At 32.0% G+C, this 17,309-nt stretch overlaps 2 protein-coding genes across 3 annotated transcripts in view; one reads left to right on the forward strand and one right to left on the reverse strand.

The window, feature by feature from the left end:
• The window catches only part of LOC129218061 (reticulon-4-interacting protein 1 homolog, mitochondrial-like), a 66,581-nt gene extending 58,490 nt beyond the window's left edge, over positions 1-8,091 (forward strand). For both annotated transcript variants that reach the window (XM_054852246.1, XM_054852247.1), the window contains one exon: positions 7,849-8,091. In XM_054852246.1, the coding sequence (XP_054708221.1) occupies positions 7,849-7,986 (138 nt within the window). In that variant the 3' untranslated portion in view covers positions 7,987-8,091. The remainder of the gene's footprint in view (positions 1-7,848) is intronic.
• Positions 8,092-8,445: 354 nt separating this feature from the next.
• The window catches only part of LOC129218408 (tyrosine-protein kinase Src42A-like), a 192,560-nt gene continuing 183,696 nt past the window's right edge, over positions 8,446-17,309 (reverse strand). The window contains exon 8 of the mRNA XM_054852660.1: positions 8,446-17,247. Within this exon, the coding sequence (XP_054708635.1) occupies positions 17,036-17,247 (212 nt within the window). The 3' untranslated portion in view covers positions 8,446-17,035. The remainder of the gene's footprint in view (positions 17,248-17,309) is intronic.

Raw genomic sequence — 17,309 nt, forward strand, 5'->3', positions numbered from 1 at the left:
AAGTTTGAAATATGGTGGTGAAAATTTGAAATCGATACTAAAGACAATATGGGCTCTGGATTAAAATTCCTCTTTATTAGTTTTGTTAGGTATTTATTCTATTATTACATTATTAAGTGCTTTATTGCGAGTTTAAGGAATCATTTTGACAGTAAACGAAACTTTAAGCATATCTTTTCCAAAAAAAAAAAAAGTCTTTTATTGCTTTTTGGTCCCTGATTTTTTTTTTTTTTTTTTTTTTGATTCATTATTTATCCTCTTGAGGTTAGCAATTGTTGCAAATCTAACTTGGCCAGTATTCTACGGTTTTCCTTTTTTTATCACTTGAAAAAAACTTATACTTTCTTTTCACTCCTATCGTTTCGGTTTTCTAAGGAATCACAATTTTAAGAAAGAGAGCAACCAAAGAACAGTACTAATCCAGATAACAGAGCGAAATGGCTCTTAACTTGAATGACCTTTAACCATGAACTTGAAATGTTCATCCTACATGTCAAACCTGTGAATATCACCCATTTACTCTTCTTCCAAGAAAGTGCACGAAACGACTGTCCTTTGGTTCATCTTCCTGGAAAGCTTATTCGTGGAACGCATTTCTCCCTTTTTTCCACTGCCTCCTCAGCTCTTGAAGACAATTCCTCTGTTTCTGAGTTGAAGAAAATGTTTTTGTTTGCTTCTTTAAAGATCATTGGGCTTCGAAACCGAAAGTGATAGCATAACCGGAATTCGAGACGATAGAGGTTTTTGTTGGTCTGGTCTCGTGTGTGTCATAGATCATAGTCAAAACGACCTTTGCTAACCAGAGTATCCATTGCAATCACATTGATTTTTCAGCCAGTATTTACTACGTATTCCTTTGGAAACGTACAGTCTGTTTAAAATAGTACATTCTAAGTGAAAGTTGTTGCATAATGAAGCGAGCAAAATCGATAACAAGCTTTTTTAAACCCAAACAAAAAAATTAAAATGACAAAAAGGATTACTCTAAAAAGAAAGTTAACGTCGTCTGAAGAAAACGTTCGTCTGAAAAGTACAGTCTGCAAAGCAGGATTAGACCCATCGGACCCTTCTGAAGGTAATTTTATTTTAATTCAAAAGAAAAACTGCGTAGCATTACATGAATAAAATTTTTAAAAACGAAATGAATCTAGATTATTTCTGTTGAAGTATGAAGTGAAAAGGGGGGCGCTTGAAACCAGCGCGAGCACCGAGACTACAGGTCTATTGTACTATCCCCGCTTAAGCTACTAAAGGAGACCAGTAACAGAAATAATAGAGATTATTTATAAGTAACAGAGATTATTTCTGTTAGCTTGGTTCGCATTAAAAAGTAGAAAATAAAAAAGATTTCTGTTTATAATACTCGAAAATTGCTGTTGCTCTCTTAAATAGATATTTATGTAAATTCTAAAGCAGCTAATAAAATTAAAAATAAAGACTTGAATTGAGAACAGATGGTATGCATTTGAGCGAATAACTTTCTACCGCCTATATTTCTTCCCTAACTTTTTTTATTCAAATTTTATTAACTGCTTTAGAATTAGCATAAATGTAAATACATAAAAAGCAACATATAAATATAACGATATGAAAAGCAATTTCATTTTTTGCTGGTTATAATTCAAGAAGTCTTTTTTTTTTATTTTGTTTCATACTTTTAGTGCAAACCAAGTTGGGTAAAAATAGTCTTTATAGTCTAACCACCAATGAGATTAAAGTCAAACATCCAGTTTACAGGCGGAAATGAAAGTATCTATTAGCTTTCAGGGATGCCAGCTTTTGTAGATGTGTGTTAGCCTCTAACTTAAGCAGTCATACTGAAATGAACGGCACACGCTCATCAGATATGTGATTTAACATTGATTTGGTTAGACTAGTTTTGACAAGACGTTGCTAGAAAATTTCACTTTAAATTAAATAGAGGGAAAAGAAAAAAAAGTTGAATTTTCCAGAACATTAAAAAAAAAGAAAAAAAAAAGAAATCTTTGCTTTTGTTTTGTTTGACACCAAGTGATCAAGTATCGGAATTGGGGCACCCCATTCCAAAGTATGTAAGATTCACCTCCCTCTTTTTTTTAATACTATATATATATATATATATATATATATATATATATATATATATAAGAAGTAACCCCCCCCCCGAAAGTCGGGTCTAGCTACGCCTCTGCTCCTAACTTCCCAAATGATGGGACTTTTCAGGTGCGCCCCGAACTTCAAATTTTATCAGGGTGGAAACTCTCAATGAGCCGAATGGAATTCCAAATTTCCCCGAATGATCATAATTCGTCTAATTGAACTCCAAATTTTGCCGAATGATATTTTTATCACATCGTGAAACAAAAATTTCCGAATGGTAATATTTTTTGCCATATCGTGAAACAAAATTTGCCGAATTGCCCATCAGGGCTTCCCCACGGCTGCCCCCCCCCCTCTCCTTTCATGGTTGAGCTGGATACGCCCCTGATTGTACGAATTTTTAAAGTCGTCGCGCATGCGTCAATTGTTAGTGTTCTCAACCAACGGCAGTGTTGCCAGATGGTCAAATCCAGATTTCCCCAATTCCCTTCCAATTTTCCCCCAAAAAGCGATGTTTTCTACCGAAATTCCCCAAATTCAAAAATTTTTTTCCACTAATATTTTGAGAAAAAGGAATCGACTTCCTCTATTATTTTTGTTTCTTAAAAATTTTTTTCCCCAAATAGCCAAATTTTCTTATGAAATTCCCCAACTTTTTTTATCTTCCCATTTTTGCCCCCCCCCCTTTTTTTTGGTCTCTTTCTTTATCCGTACTAATAATCTAGCTGAAAGTCTCTCTGTCTGGATATCTCTCTGTCTGTCAGGATCTCTGTGACACGCATAGCGCCTACACCGTTCCGCCGATTTTCATGAAATTTGGCAAAGAATAGGTTTGTAGCATGGGGGTGTGCACCTTTAAGCGATTTTTCGAAAATTCGATTTTGTTCTTTTTCTATTCCAATTTTAAGAACATTTTCCCGAGCAAAATTATCATAAGATGGATGAGTAAATTACCAAGCTATCATAATGTGGAACCGTAACGTGAGCAAGCCAATTGGCAAGAAATTCATCATGCATTATTTGTAAATATACAGGGGAACCAAAAGACCTTTTAATTTTCTACTACAGGCAAAGCCATGCGGGTGCCACTGCCCTTAGTCATAAGTATAAGCGCCTGACCTAAAGATAAGAAATAGCCAAATGTTTTTTTTTTTCTACTTGCATTTACTACTCTGCTTCAAGTATGTACATTCAAACTATGATTTTTGTATATATGTATCCAAGAACATTCTTCATCACACTTATTTTTACCCGTCTCACGTATCAACTAGTTACTCACGCAGAACATTTATGTGAATTCCATAAAGTTGAGCAAAGCTAAACCAACGCTGTTTGATACAAACAATGTAACTACTACTTCTTGACGCGAAACTAAATACGAAAAAAATTCTTTTTTCCTTGAGGTTTTTTTTTGCCCCTGGTTTTCCCCAAGAAAAAAAATTTTCCCCAAAGAATTCCCCTCAAAACCCATTTCCCCAAAATGGGGAAATTTCCCCCAATCTGGCAACACTGACCAACGGTGCAAACAGTAGTAGAAACAAATTTCAAATGCTCCAAAAGAAATAAAATTAATAAATTTTTGTTGGTTTCTTTTAAAATTCCATATACATATAACCAGGCCCGTGTCCAGGATTTCATAAAGGGAGGGGTTGAAACTTTTCCCCTTTGTAACTAACGTTGTCAAAGGAAAACTAACTACGCGTGTTGAATAGTTCATTTTAGTTCGATAACTAGGTTTTTTTTTAAATACGTTTTGTGTGTTTTTTTTAAAATGAAATCTTATTTGTACAGTTGAACATTTTGTAAAAGCGGGAAAAAAGGCACACATATTCCTTTTATGCCACCTAATGCTAGTTTCGTTTTTTTTTCTTTTGTTTTTCCATCAAATAACATTGAACAGAAATTTAATGAAAATAAAAAAATTTTTTAAAAAAATGCTGTTTTGCATAGAGACATTTTTCTAATGTGTGAAATGACTAATTCATCCAACATTAAAGGCGTACCATAAAAAAACCTAATAGGAAGCAAAGTAACAATTTTCCTTGCCCCTAAGTTTTTTTTTAGGCTACATCATTGTCTAATATTCTTTTAAATAATTTTCTCTATGCATGCTTACAGCATTGCCGGACTCTTCAGCCATTCCTTCATCGTTAATTTTTTCAAGCACTTATTAGAAGCGAAGGTGCTTGGGAATCCTACAATTGAGGAAAATGTTAATTATTAAACATGGGAATATACACTACTGGCCATTAAAATTGCTACACCAGGAGGAAATGCAGATAACAAAATGATATTTATTGGACAGATATATTATGTTAGAAATAAAAAATGATTAAATTTTCAAGAAATTTGGGTGAATAGATCCCGCGAAATCAGTACCCAGAACTACCACCTCTGGCAGCAATAACAGCGCTTATACGCCTGGGCATTGAGTCATACAGAGATTGGATGGCATGTACAGGTACAGACACCCATGCAGCTTCAAAACGATGCCACAGTTCATCGACCGTAGTGGCTGGCGTTAGCTGACGAGCCAGTTTTTCAGCGACCATTGACCAGACGTTTTCCATTGGTGAGAGATCTGGAGAATGTGCTGGCCAGGGTATCAGTCGAACATTTTCCGTACCAAGGAAAGTCTGCACATTCCCGGCCAGATGCGGTCGTGCATTATCCTGCTGAAACAAAGTTTCGCAGGGCTCGAATAAAGGGTAGTGCCACGGGTCGTTACACATCAGAAATGTAACGCCGACTGTTCATAGTGCCGTCAATGCGAACAGAGGGTGACGGAGATGTGTATCCAATGGCACCCCATACCATCACGCCAGGGGATGGGCCAGTATGACGATGGCGAAAGCACGCTGTCAGTGTGCGTTCACCACGATGTCGCCTAACACGAATGCGACCAGCATGATATTGTAAACATAACCTAGATTCATCAAAAAAAATGACGTCTCGCCATTGGTACACCAAGGTTCGTCGCTGATCACACCATCGAAGGCGTTCCCGTCTGTGATGCAGCGTCAATGGTAGCAGCAGCCATGGTCTCCGAGGTGACAGTCCATGCTGCTGTAAACGTCGCCGAACTGTTCGTGCAGACACTTGTGGTCTCGCAAATGACCCCATTTCTTGACTCAAAGCTCGTGACGTGGCTGTACGATCCATGAAGGGCATGCGGATAACATGCCTGTCCTCTCGGCTGCTAGTGATTACTGGCCGTTGAGAACCAGCACGATGATCTGTATTACCATCCTGAACCCATCGATTCCATATTTTGCTAACTATCATCGGATCTCGACCAACGGCGAGCAGCAGTACTGCGATAGGAAAAACCGCAAACCCGGTTGGCTACAATTCGACCTCTATCAAAGGCAGAAACGTGCTGGTACGCATTTTTCCTTCTTACACGAGGCATCACAACAATTTTCCAACACGCAGCAACGTTCAAACTGAATTAGCACGTGGGAAAATGTCTGTACAATTTCCTTATTTAAACACATTGTAGGTGTCGCTGCGGGCGCGTGCGCTGTATAAATGCACTGAAAAACTAATCATTTGCATATCACATCATCTCCTTCCTGTCGTTTAAATTTCATGTCTGTACTATGTCGCCTTCTTGGTGTAGCAATTTTAATGGCCAGTAGTGTATTAAAGAGGGTGAATACTGTATCAGAGTTTAACTCTAAAATTAATTAAAACTTAAAATGCATTTTGGAAAATCGTTTAATGATTCACTGATTTTTTTTTCAATGGGAAGGGTTTGCCCCTAAAGGGTTACCCCTAAAACCCTCCCCTTGGACACGGCTCTGCGTATAACATGTATTCCTCAATAAAAGGTAAAATTGATTTAAATTGTAAAAATATTTAAATTTTCTTGTTTTTCGGAAACATTTTCTGTATAATATAATTGTCTTATCATGAATAACTGGGGTCATATTCTGTCACAAATATTAGTCTTTTATTCTAATTTTATAGATGAAAGACATTTTACCTTTCGCGCGATGTATTTTAAATGTAACCACACAAAAATGTATTAATTTTATTTCTTTGGAACATTTGAAATTTGTTTCTATTACTGTTTGCACCGTTGGTTGAGAACACTAACAATTGACGCACGCGCGATGACTTTAAAAACTCGTACAACCATGGGCGTATCCAGCTCAACAATGAAAGAGGGGGGGGGTGCAGCCGTAGGGGAGCCCCGATGCCTTATGGGAGGTCGCTGTGACATCCCAAAAATGTTCTTATTCGGCAAATTTTGTTTGACGATAGGTAAAAAATATCATCATTCGGAAAATTTTTGCTTGACGATATAAAAATATCATTCGGCAAAATTTGGAGTTCCATTAGGCGAATTATCATCATTCGGGGAAATTTGGAGTTCCATTCGGCCCATTGAGAGTTTCCACCCTGGTAAAATTTAAGTTTGGGGCGCACTTGAAAAGTCCCATCATTTGGAAAGTTAGACTGATTTTTAGCCCCCTCCCCCCCTTTTTTATTTTAAGATTTTGGAAGCAATGAAATCCTAAAATAAGTACGGTATTAACCCAACTAAACACCAATTGCTTTCCCTTTTCAATGAGCTCCCAAAAATGTATAACACTTTCAAACTCGGGAACAAATTACTACATCTGAACTCTTTAATAAATTTAGAAATTACAGCAACCGTCAATTATTATTATTTTTTCCGAAGTTGGAGGGTGGGGGGGGGGGGAGCTGCCCAACTTTGACCCCTCTAAATATGCCCATGCGTAGATCTGGCTATCGCCATCCCTGTCGAACGAATATTGTAAAGCGCTAACTCTTTCATTCTAAGCAATCTTTAACAGCTGGCAACCCCACTTGCGGCCATTTTTGCATAGACAACCTTAGTTTATCACGTTCAGAAAAAAATTAGCTTTACTTTGATATATAAACGATGACTATACTTTATGAGTGTATAAATATGCACCAATAGTCAGATAGAATTCCTGAGGAGTATATCCTATTGCTTATTGAGAGTTTCATAAATCATGGCCTTTAATCAAATGGATACTTTTGGGGACCATGTCTTTACCCTAATGGGTACTTTAAGGGACAACGTTCCTAATAATTTAATAAATAAATAATTGATTTTTTGAATATGTTGAATAACTGATTAATCAAATAAAAAAAGATTAATGGCTGATTATATTAGTGAATTGGTCTTTTGGAATGAACCATCGATTCATTTGTTAAATGAATGGATGAATGAACGTACGATCAAATGAATAATTGATTCAGTATTTGATTCACTGCATGACAGATATGAAGAACTTTAATTTCAAAAAATTTCCGGGGAGGGTCACGAGCCTCTCCTTCCCCAAATATTGCTAAACTGTTCGTCTATAACTGCATTTATAAAGCTACAGTTTCAAGAACTACTAAGGAGAGCCCCCCCCCCCCCAATCATCATACAAGATCCTCTAAAATTGCATGTTTGGAACTTCCATTCTGAAATATTGTCAAATGAATTTCAAACTCAAAGCTATGAGAAATGTTTTGTGTATATGTCACTGCCTATTATACTAAAAAGAGTTAAACAATGTCAACTAATCAGAGCCACATCACACACTATGCAGGTAGCTTAAGTACATATTGATGGGTGTTTCATTTTACTATGTAACTCACTTTCTCATAGGAAAAAAAGGGGAGATTCCTAAAATTAAAAAAAAAAAAAAAATGATTTCAGAAATTTAAAAAAGAGCCAGTTTAAAAAAAAAATCTGATAAATTTAATTACTTGTTCTTGCAGGTGTTGCCAATAATAGAAAGAACATATGAAATAAATGATGCTGTAAGTGGATTTCATCAATTAGCACAATTTGAAAATGTTGGCAAAATGGTTCTTAGACTATCACAGCAAGAAAATGCAAGATATATTATGTCATAAATGAAAAGAATTAAAATTTCTGTTAGAGAAAATTGTACTCCATTGTTAAATTGTAGTTTAAAAAAAAAAGGAGATGGGGCGTCAGTTCAATTAAATGATGTTAGGATGCTGGAATCAGTTTTTCTGAATTTTCTGAAATGGGAAAAATATCAATTTTTTTTTCTTGTGGAAATAGAGGGAAGTGGCAAATTTGTATGCATGTTTAATTAATTGTAAATAAGTAATGTAACTCTCTTACGTATACACACATAATATTTTCACATTTCACAAACACTCAAGAGTTTCTTTTTTTCCTCTGGTGAAATTCAAGAGAAGGGGGGAATAGATAGTATATTCAAATTTATTTTAATGATGAAAATGTCATATTTCAAATTCAGATTTTGAAATGTTTCTAAAATTTGAAAACAGAATAACACAAAAATTGTTTTACGAATATAGAATAAAACATGGAATAAAATGTGAATTCAGGATAATTTAATTAGTATATAAGTTTTTACAAATCCTTATTTACATTAAAAAATATAAATTAAGGTAAAAATTTAGTTGATATTACATGCTATAAAAATTATACATTTCAATGGATTGCGAATGAAAATGTACCTAAAACATGTAAAAACGTGACATTTTACAAAATATTCACATCTTGGAACACATATGGTATATACGAACAGTCCACTTTTGGTTCTAAAAATATTTACATTAACGTTCAGATAAATTAATGATCATTCACATAGAACTGATGACGTCAAAGTAATATAATATACACAGAATAAGAAATTCTATTTTACTGTTATCTATTACAAATGATTATTAAATTGCAATTAATTTTCAATTTTATTTCCAGGGTTTCTAATATTATATATATGCACCTTAGAGCAACAACAACCAGCTGCACCATACTATTGAGAGTTATTGCAATCACATTTACGTAATCCTACAATCTTTGTTTTTCCTCAGTAGTTCTCAGTTCAGTATTTTTGTTTAGAGCTAAAACTGTTACTTTTAATTAAAGTACAGTTGGCTCTCTGTTTAACGACATTCTATTTAACGATTTTCTCTATTTAATGACGGCTTTTCACGGTCCCAGATGGTCCACTATAGTGTTAAAAGCATTCTATTTAAGGACGATTTTTTGTGGTCCCTTGAAAGTCGTTAAACAGAGAGCCAACTGTATAATTAAAATTACATGAAATTTCCTAATGTTACATGAGGATTATTTTCTTGAAGTGTCGAAAATTTTACTGGTCTCTGACATTAACAATTGATAGAGACAGAGAAAATAAGAAGGTTTATTATTTTCTCTGTCTCTATCAATTGAAACTATCAGCTTTTGGCAAAGCTGATAGTTTCAACATAGGTTGTTGTTGTTCCCGAAGTACATACATACATATATATATATATATATATATATATATCAGGGGTGATTTAATGCCAGAATGCCATTCTAGTCGTGCTTTTCAGGGGAAAAAATTCCCTTTCATACATTGCATTAATTATGGTTCAGGATTCAATTGGCATTCTGGTACTGAAAAATTTACAATTTCACCCCCTGATATATATATAATGAAAATGAAGTTTTAAATAAAATTGAAAACAAAAGCATTAAATAAATGATTTAAAATAGGCTTCATCAAACAGCAGTTCTGGTACACAATATTTTCATTTTTAGAAGTACTCTGTCAAGTTTGGATGAAAAGAACAAAACACAGCTTTAGAACAATTGTTAGCAATACACTTATTCAATGGTCTACTTCTGCACAAAAAATTCACCCATACTGAGCTTTAAGAGCTTATAACAAATAGCATACTAAATTGTAATATACTTTTAACTTGAAACTGACAAAGTATTCAGATAATTTTAAAATTAAAAGATCATATGAAATTTTTTATGATCTATAGGTATTACTCAAAACTACTTTCACTATATCTAGATAATTACTGTCTGACAGAAAAATATTTCTATTTTTCAAAAAATATGCTTAAAGAAACTAAAATTAGTATCAAATTGTATTTAAAAAAAATATAGATGAATATTAATAAAATATAATTTAATGAAGTCCAAAAATGATTTATTTTTCTGCATCAAAGCAGACTTTCTTTTATTTTTTTATTTATTTTGTTATGAAATACTAAGTTATAACTTACTTAAAAGTGTAGAGGAATTAAATAAGAAAAAAATGATTGCATTATTGCATGATTTCTAAATCTAAAACTTTTCTACCTTAACATTTACATGGTAAAACTATAATCACAGCAAATAAATTTACACATTCATCTATCAAAAATAAATCAACAAATAAAACAGAAAATTTCTAATTTAATGTTTATAGCATGGTTAATTTATTTGCATATTTTTAAATTTTTAATTGTGCAAATAACAAAAAAATGAAAGCAGTATAGAACTAAAGGCAATCAAGTGTCTAATGAATACTCAGCTTGTTTGGGTAACAAAAAGATTACTATAGAATTTGAGAACGAATCCATTGGGCAAAAAATAAACACGATTAAAGTAGATCACAATTTGTTTATTTCACCTGAAATAATTTTCAAAAAAAGTGTCAATTTAAAAGTTTAACTTAGAACTCTTTCACAGTGGTGAAAATTGACTTATGAAAAGAGTGTTTCTATAAAAATAACAGAACTGAGCATTCATATTGGATGAAATTTCCAGTCCTGCATATAAATTTTTTTAAATTAACAATATATTTTGACAAGAAATTCTAAAATATAGTTAAAACAAGAATTTTTTTCCTTTGTTTGTTTTTCTATCTACAGAACACAGATATTACTTTATGGAAAAAGAGTAATCTTTCTCTTTAGTTATTAATGACGCTTTTGGCTAAATAATGAAGACTGTGTACAATGCACAGAAGTTTTGCATCTGTTATTCAGTCAAAAATAAGCGGTTTGTGTCCAATTTGTAATGATTCTTGAATGATCAGTGAAAGAGTGACTGAGATGAAAAGAAACATCAATGCTTATCTAAAATGTGCTAAATAAGTTCCTGAAATTAGTTAAATAGTATAATACATGACTGTAAGAGAAACCCATCGAATTACAAAACTTTCAAAAAAGGGCAATCCACACTTGGCTGAGAGGGATGGAAGAATTCCTTGAAGTATGTAAAAATAATGGTTAGATAAAAAACACCTTTAAAAAATTATTTGTATGATATTGGGATTTATTGTGTTAAATAAACTTTTTGTTTCCTGATTTTAATTCAATGACAACTATGATTCAAAATCTAGCAACCAATGAGTTATGATTATATATTCATAGAAATTTGGATCTGAGTTCAGTTGAGGAAAATTAGTCATTCAAAAACTTATTTTCTGGTCAACAACGGGATCAACCTTATGACCACATTAGCAGTAGGATACTCTTACTAACTGAGCTAATAGGTCTCCATCTCGAGATACTATTTACTAAAGCAATAGATAATAAAGTAATAAAATAAAATGAAATGTGTGCCTCTTTTTTGCTAAAATATTGAAGAAGTTATACTACAATTAAGCATGTTATAATTAATATCTTGTTTCCTCATTTCAACAATAACAGAACTGTAGTTCAGAATTCTGCAATGAGTTAAGATTATTATTCATGGAATTTTGGATCAGAATTCTGTTGAGGAAATAGCATTTTTTGGTATAGGGGGATTCAAACTCACAACTTTTGCAATATTAGCATGAGACTCTAGCCAACTGAACAAATGTGCCTCTATTTTGGGATGCTGTTCATTAAAGCAATGCACAATAATTAACAAAATACGTTATTTCTTCTTTATTTTGGAAAAACAACCAAAATGTGAATTGTCTGTTTATTTTTCGCTGAAAACAGTTAAAATTTTTTTTTAACATGGTGCCTTACTTATGAAGTTTGATGAAGTATTCAGGAAGTTATCTTAAGAAAAGAAAAAAAGAAAATGAATAATTTGTATGATTTTCAATGCATAGAAATAAAGTTATTTTGTAAAAACTTGTTGCGTGATTTCATTAATCAATTTCTACCATCATAAGCACAAAATATAGAATGTTTTCTCACTTGCAACAATACTTACCCTAAATAATGCGCACACACTAAACAATTAAATTGAATATTTTCAGAAAACATGTTCAAAACACCACTAATATTTTCAAATGCAATTTTTTTTTAAAAGAAAAAGCTTGCATTCATGTTTTGACTACAATAATCGAACAGGACAACAAAACATACAATAATGTTAAAACAGAAAAACATAAATAAAGCATAAATATTGACAAGGAGAGCATTTTTTTTAAGAGAAAACAATGTGGTGAGTATCATAGGATCTTCTTCCAAATAAACTCAAAGTAAAATAGTGTGTAATTCAATCAAATAATATAAAAATAAATATTAGCATATGACAGCATGTTATTGCACAAAAGCAGTGGTTGGAAAAACTACTTTTTTCTTGTAGCGAACTACAACTACTTTTTTCAAAATGTAGCAGCTACAAACTACTTTTAAAAAGTAGCAGCTACTTCGCTACTTTTTAAAAAATAAATAAATGAAAAGCATACACATACACACCATTGAAGGTTGAACGAAAAAATTCAAAAAGTGGTTTAGATTAATAAATTGGCTCATTTGAACATGGATTATTACTAAGAGTGATTTATTTTTTCACCCCTTTACTGAGTCAGTTTGTCATTCCAACGTGTCCCTCGCATAAGTTTAGATTTGACTGGACATGCAGATGTCATTGATATCGAAAGCTTTTTGCTTAGCTGGCAAAGTTCGAATGACACGGAAAAATTTCGGTTATTGTACATTTCTTTAACACTCTAATATTTGTTGTTAGCTGGCCAATGCAGTTCAATACCATCCTCTTCTATAACATTTATAGTAGTTTCCATATTAGGTGGATATTGGAACAATAATCTCATTGACATCTGAAATGTTCATCCATGGGACATCCTCTGCTGCCAGAAAACACAAACGTGGTTCTACTTGGCAGTTATTGCTCATTCTTTTCTTTCTAAGTCATGCTCTACTCAAGGCAAATATTGGGGAAATGTAAAAATTTCACTGACAAATGAAGTCATGGTGTTAAATTGATAGAACGTATGGTGCCAAAATATGTCTGTTGTCAGGTTGTATTTTTTAAGGTCTTACAAATTTGATTGATGGTTTAACTCGCGTAAGACTCCAGACCAGTCAGATTGTTTGAAACCTCTTTTTTTTTTGAAACTTTATTTAAAAGTAGTTTTCAGAAATCGCTACAAACTACTTTTTTTTTTTTTTTTTTGCATAAAACTACTCGCTACTCTACTTTTTTTAAAAAAGTAGTGCACTACACTACAAACTACTAAAAAATGTAGCTACTACAGTAGCGTCACTACTTGTAGCAGGCTACTTCCAACCACTGCACAAAAGCCTTAGAAACAAAAAGTATACCCTAGGATATCAGTGATTTATCATAAGTTATTATATAACCATATAACCTGAGCACTGCACGTTTTACACAAAACGTTACCTAAGCAACTTACATCCCTTACATTTCAGTGACCTCTTTTAATTTTTGATCAATTCTAAAAAAATATTAAAAAAAAAAAAAAAAATCAAATCAATGCATCTTTTTATGCACATATTCTAGAGGTTCACTTATTTTCAGCAATTCTGCCCTTCAATTCATGACTTATTTGTGCCTCAAGCATTCCATAGGGTCTTATGTTTAAAAAATGCTTTTGAAAAAGGGAAATAAAAAATTATCTTTTTTGAAACCATTTTACCTTAAAAGTTCTTTACTATAAGTTTCTTCTAAGCAAATCCCTCTTTCAGTTTGGGATTTCAATAGATGTTGTGTTATTTTGAAGTGTTTAAAATTGGATAAAAAAAATTCTAAATCAGAAATAGAGAATATGTGGGAATTAGGCACACTGCCTGAGTTCTTCTAACAAAAAATAGTGAAATCTGATTATTTCTCCAAAAGTAGTGATGCAGGGACAGACAAACTGACCAACACATTTGCTCATCTACATACTTTTCATTTTTTTTTTTTAAATTTTTCAACATATACTGATACTTTAACAAGACATTAAACCTTCCTTCAAGTTTTTTCCAAATACTTATACAGGAAGTTTGGTTAAAAAGAAGAAAATAATGAAAAGGTATTTACCATTTGTATTGGATTAAGTTTTGAAAATACTTTAGGATTAGGAATGAGGATGAATTTTAGGTTAACGCTTGATCCCATATTGAAAATTACATTACAAACAAAATTTTCCACAAAACCTGTCATTTTTTTTTTTTTTGTTTAAAATGGTAATCCTGGGGGGAAAAAAACGAAGCACTTTTGTTTTGTTTTAATTTTTTTTATTAAAGTATTTAAAAACCCAGACTATACAAAGACTGCATATTTCCAATTTTTATTTATGCTATGAAAACGTTAAGAGAAAACAAGGTTAAATGTTAAACCTAAGAAGTCTTAACGAACAATTGCAAAAATTTTAATGTAAATCTATTTATTTGACAGTTAACATGGAATGCTAAGAACATTGAAATACCTTTAGTTTTTGAGACTGCAAGTCCATACAAGTAAACCACTTACTGTTCATCCTAGGATATTCAGTTTCTAGAAAAGCTTTAAGAAAGATGATGCTTAGGAGAGAGATAATGTTGCATATTGGAGAAATGTTTAAATCACAGAAAATGTTATCTAAGACAAAATAAAGTTTATAGCATTCACATCAACATTTAAGAAAAGTTTTGAACCAATAAATAAAAAGTTTAAAGAAATAAATTATATACAAGTTTAAAATTATTAGCACAGATACATATATAAGTTTTTTTTCTGAGTTTTGCTCTCTTTTTCGCAGTTTCACAAAAATATTCAACTGAATTAAAGTTGCTTTAGTGAAACCCCAAAATATATACACTTGTACAAAATATAATAAAATCATTTAACTTACAAAAAAAATGCTGTGTTTAAAACACAAATTGAAATTATAAAAATGTTTTTTCAATTTAAATGCACTCTAATACAGAATGGACAATCTTTCGAAAAATACATAATATACAACACTTTAACGTCACACACTTCACTTTCAAACAGCTTGGTAGGTCAAACAATGGAATTTCAACTACATAAAGAACCAAATATGCATAGGATGAAATTCAAATATAAAACAGTAAATTAGCAATATGCTAAAAGAATTAAATAAAATTTAAGAAATACTATAGTGTAACAGATAATAGTGCCTAAGCAGGTGAAGGTTGGAAATATATAGCACTTACATAGAGAGCTAAGTAAACAAGCAACTAATCTTTGTTTATGATATAACTTTAATTTTTCAGTTGCAAGAAGAATAAATGCCATTTAGGAATAATAAAACTAGTAAGAACATTGATAGTAAGTGGATGGTTAGTGTAAGATGATATTGAAGGCAAATTATAGTATATGTTGATTTCAATACAAGTGCTTATTAATTTATTCATTTAAATATATATATATTTTTTACCATGAAGCCATTAATGCGCCATACAAATTCTGGATTGAAGTAATAAATGAAAAGACTTATGTAATTAAAATATTTTACTACAAGTGGATTTTGAAAAACCTCAATGTTTGATTAGGTATTGTACATGAGTTCAGTAAAGAAAAATATATGCTAAGGAAAAAATATTGTTACTAAACAATAACAGGCAATTTACACATGGAACATTACAAAAACTGAATAATTTAAAATTTTGTGCAGCTTATTTGCTTAGCAAACACAAGATGGATTTTAGAGTATTATCTAAAATTACACTTTAAATAAATGTTTTCTTTTGCTTTATAAGCATTAACAAAACCTGAAAATGTCATGGGAAGTTACTCAAACACTAGCGCTTTAACTTTAAGCGTTTTTAAAAATGCGAAAATTGCAAGGCTCCATTTTGATATTTTTAAAAGACAAGAAATGTACAAGTAAACATAAATTACAAAGGCAAATGAAAGCTAAGGAGACATCCATTTGACACAAAACAAGACCTCTATTAGAACATTTCTTTCTACTATTTCTACTTAGGCAACAATTATTTTCAGCTCCTTTTAAGAAATATTACAGCATAATCCTATGTAAAAAATATGTAATAAATCAAAATGTAAGAAAACTCATTAAACTTATAGACTGCACAAGATATATTTTTGATGAAAATTGTTGCTGATTTATGAATTTTTACGACTTAATTCAGGCATAGAATCATTTCTTAGAAAATTATCCTTCAGGAGGCACAGCAGTATTGCGATATGCACAGCAACTAGATTCAATCATAAGGCAATATTGTTGATGACATGGCCCCAGTAATGTATGTAAAAACTACTCTAATTTCACACATCATTAAGTTTCAAGAGAATGATTACGTTGTACACAATTACAATTATAAAACTGCTAATATACTGCCAACAACATACTCCTTGATGCTTTACTATTAAGACAGAGCAAAACACTGTACATCATGTTTAGCATTTGCATATATTGGCGACTGAGTATCAAAAACTTTATATTATGATGAATAGTTTTCCATAAAAATAAAAAAGAAGTGGTCTAGGATATTCGACTGGATGTAACACTTAATACATATTGCTAAATTGGATATTTTCATTTCACTACACCGGTATTGACAAAATCAAAACTATAGGATTTTTAAAAAATAAAAGTGAAAAACAACAGCTAGAAATACAGTATATCTAGTAAGTCTAAATATTATCGTTTTTAATGTATTTCTAAGTGGGAGAGCAATATATTTCATGATAAGAACATAGTGTTCTGATGACACTTCCTTGTTATTTTTGTGTGAAATATTGATGCTAAAACTAATGCTGATAGTCAAGTTGAAAAAAGTATCATGAGGAAAGAACAATTTAAGAAGCTTTTCTTATTTTAGTTCAGAAAGTCTCTTGAAGGAAATCGGACAATGCAATTTGTTTAAAGTAGTTGTAGATTGCTTAAATGAGAGTAATTCATCCATTGAGATCATAATGAGGAATCAGTATGTTCCTACCAAGCTGTTGCACACCCCAATCATATCTAGGGCGTGGAGGTAGTTGTCAGTAGGCTATGGATGCTTCCTTATATTCTGATCCTTCCATCGTAAAGAAATCCTCAAGTTTCCACTGCAGAGTTTCAAATGTAGGTCGCTTCATGGGATCTTTATGCCAACACTCAAGCATTATTTCATACAATGCAGGTGGGCATCCAGGCGGACATGGCATTCTGTAGCCATGCTCAACTTGATGCAGCACTTCTGCATTTGTCATACCTATATTCGGAAAAAAAAAAAATTAATAAAATCATATTTCACACAAAACTTTATCTAAGAAA

The sequence above is a fragment of the Uloborus diversus genome, chromosome 3 (assembly GCF_026930045.1).
Source record: "Uloborus diversus isolate 005 chromosome 3, Udiv.v.3.1, whole genome shotgun sequence".
Classification (NCBI taxonomy): Eukaryota; Metazoa; Arthropoda; class Arachnida; order Araneae; family Uloboridae; genus Uloborus; species Uloborus diversus.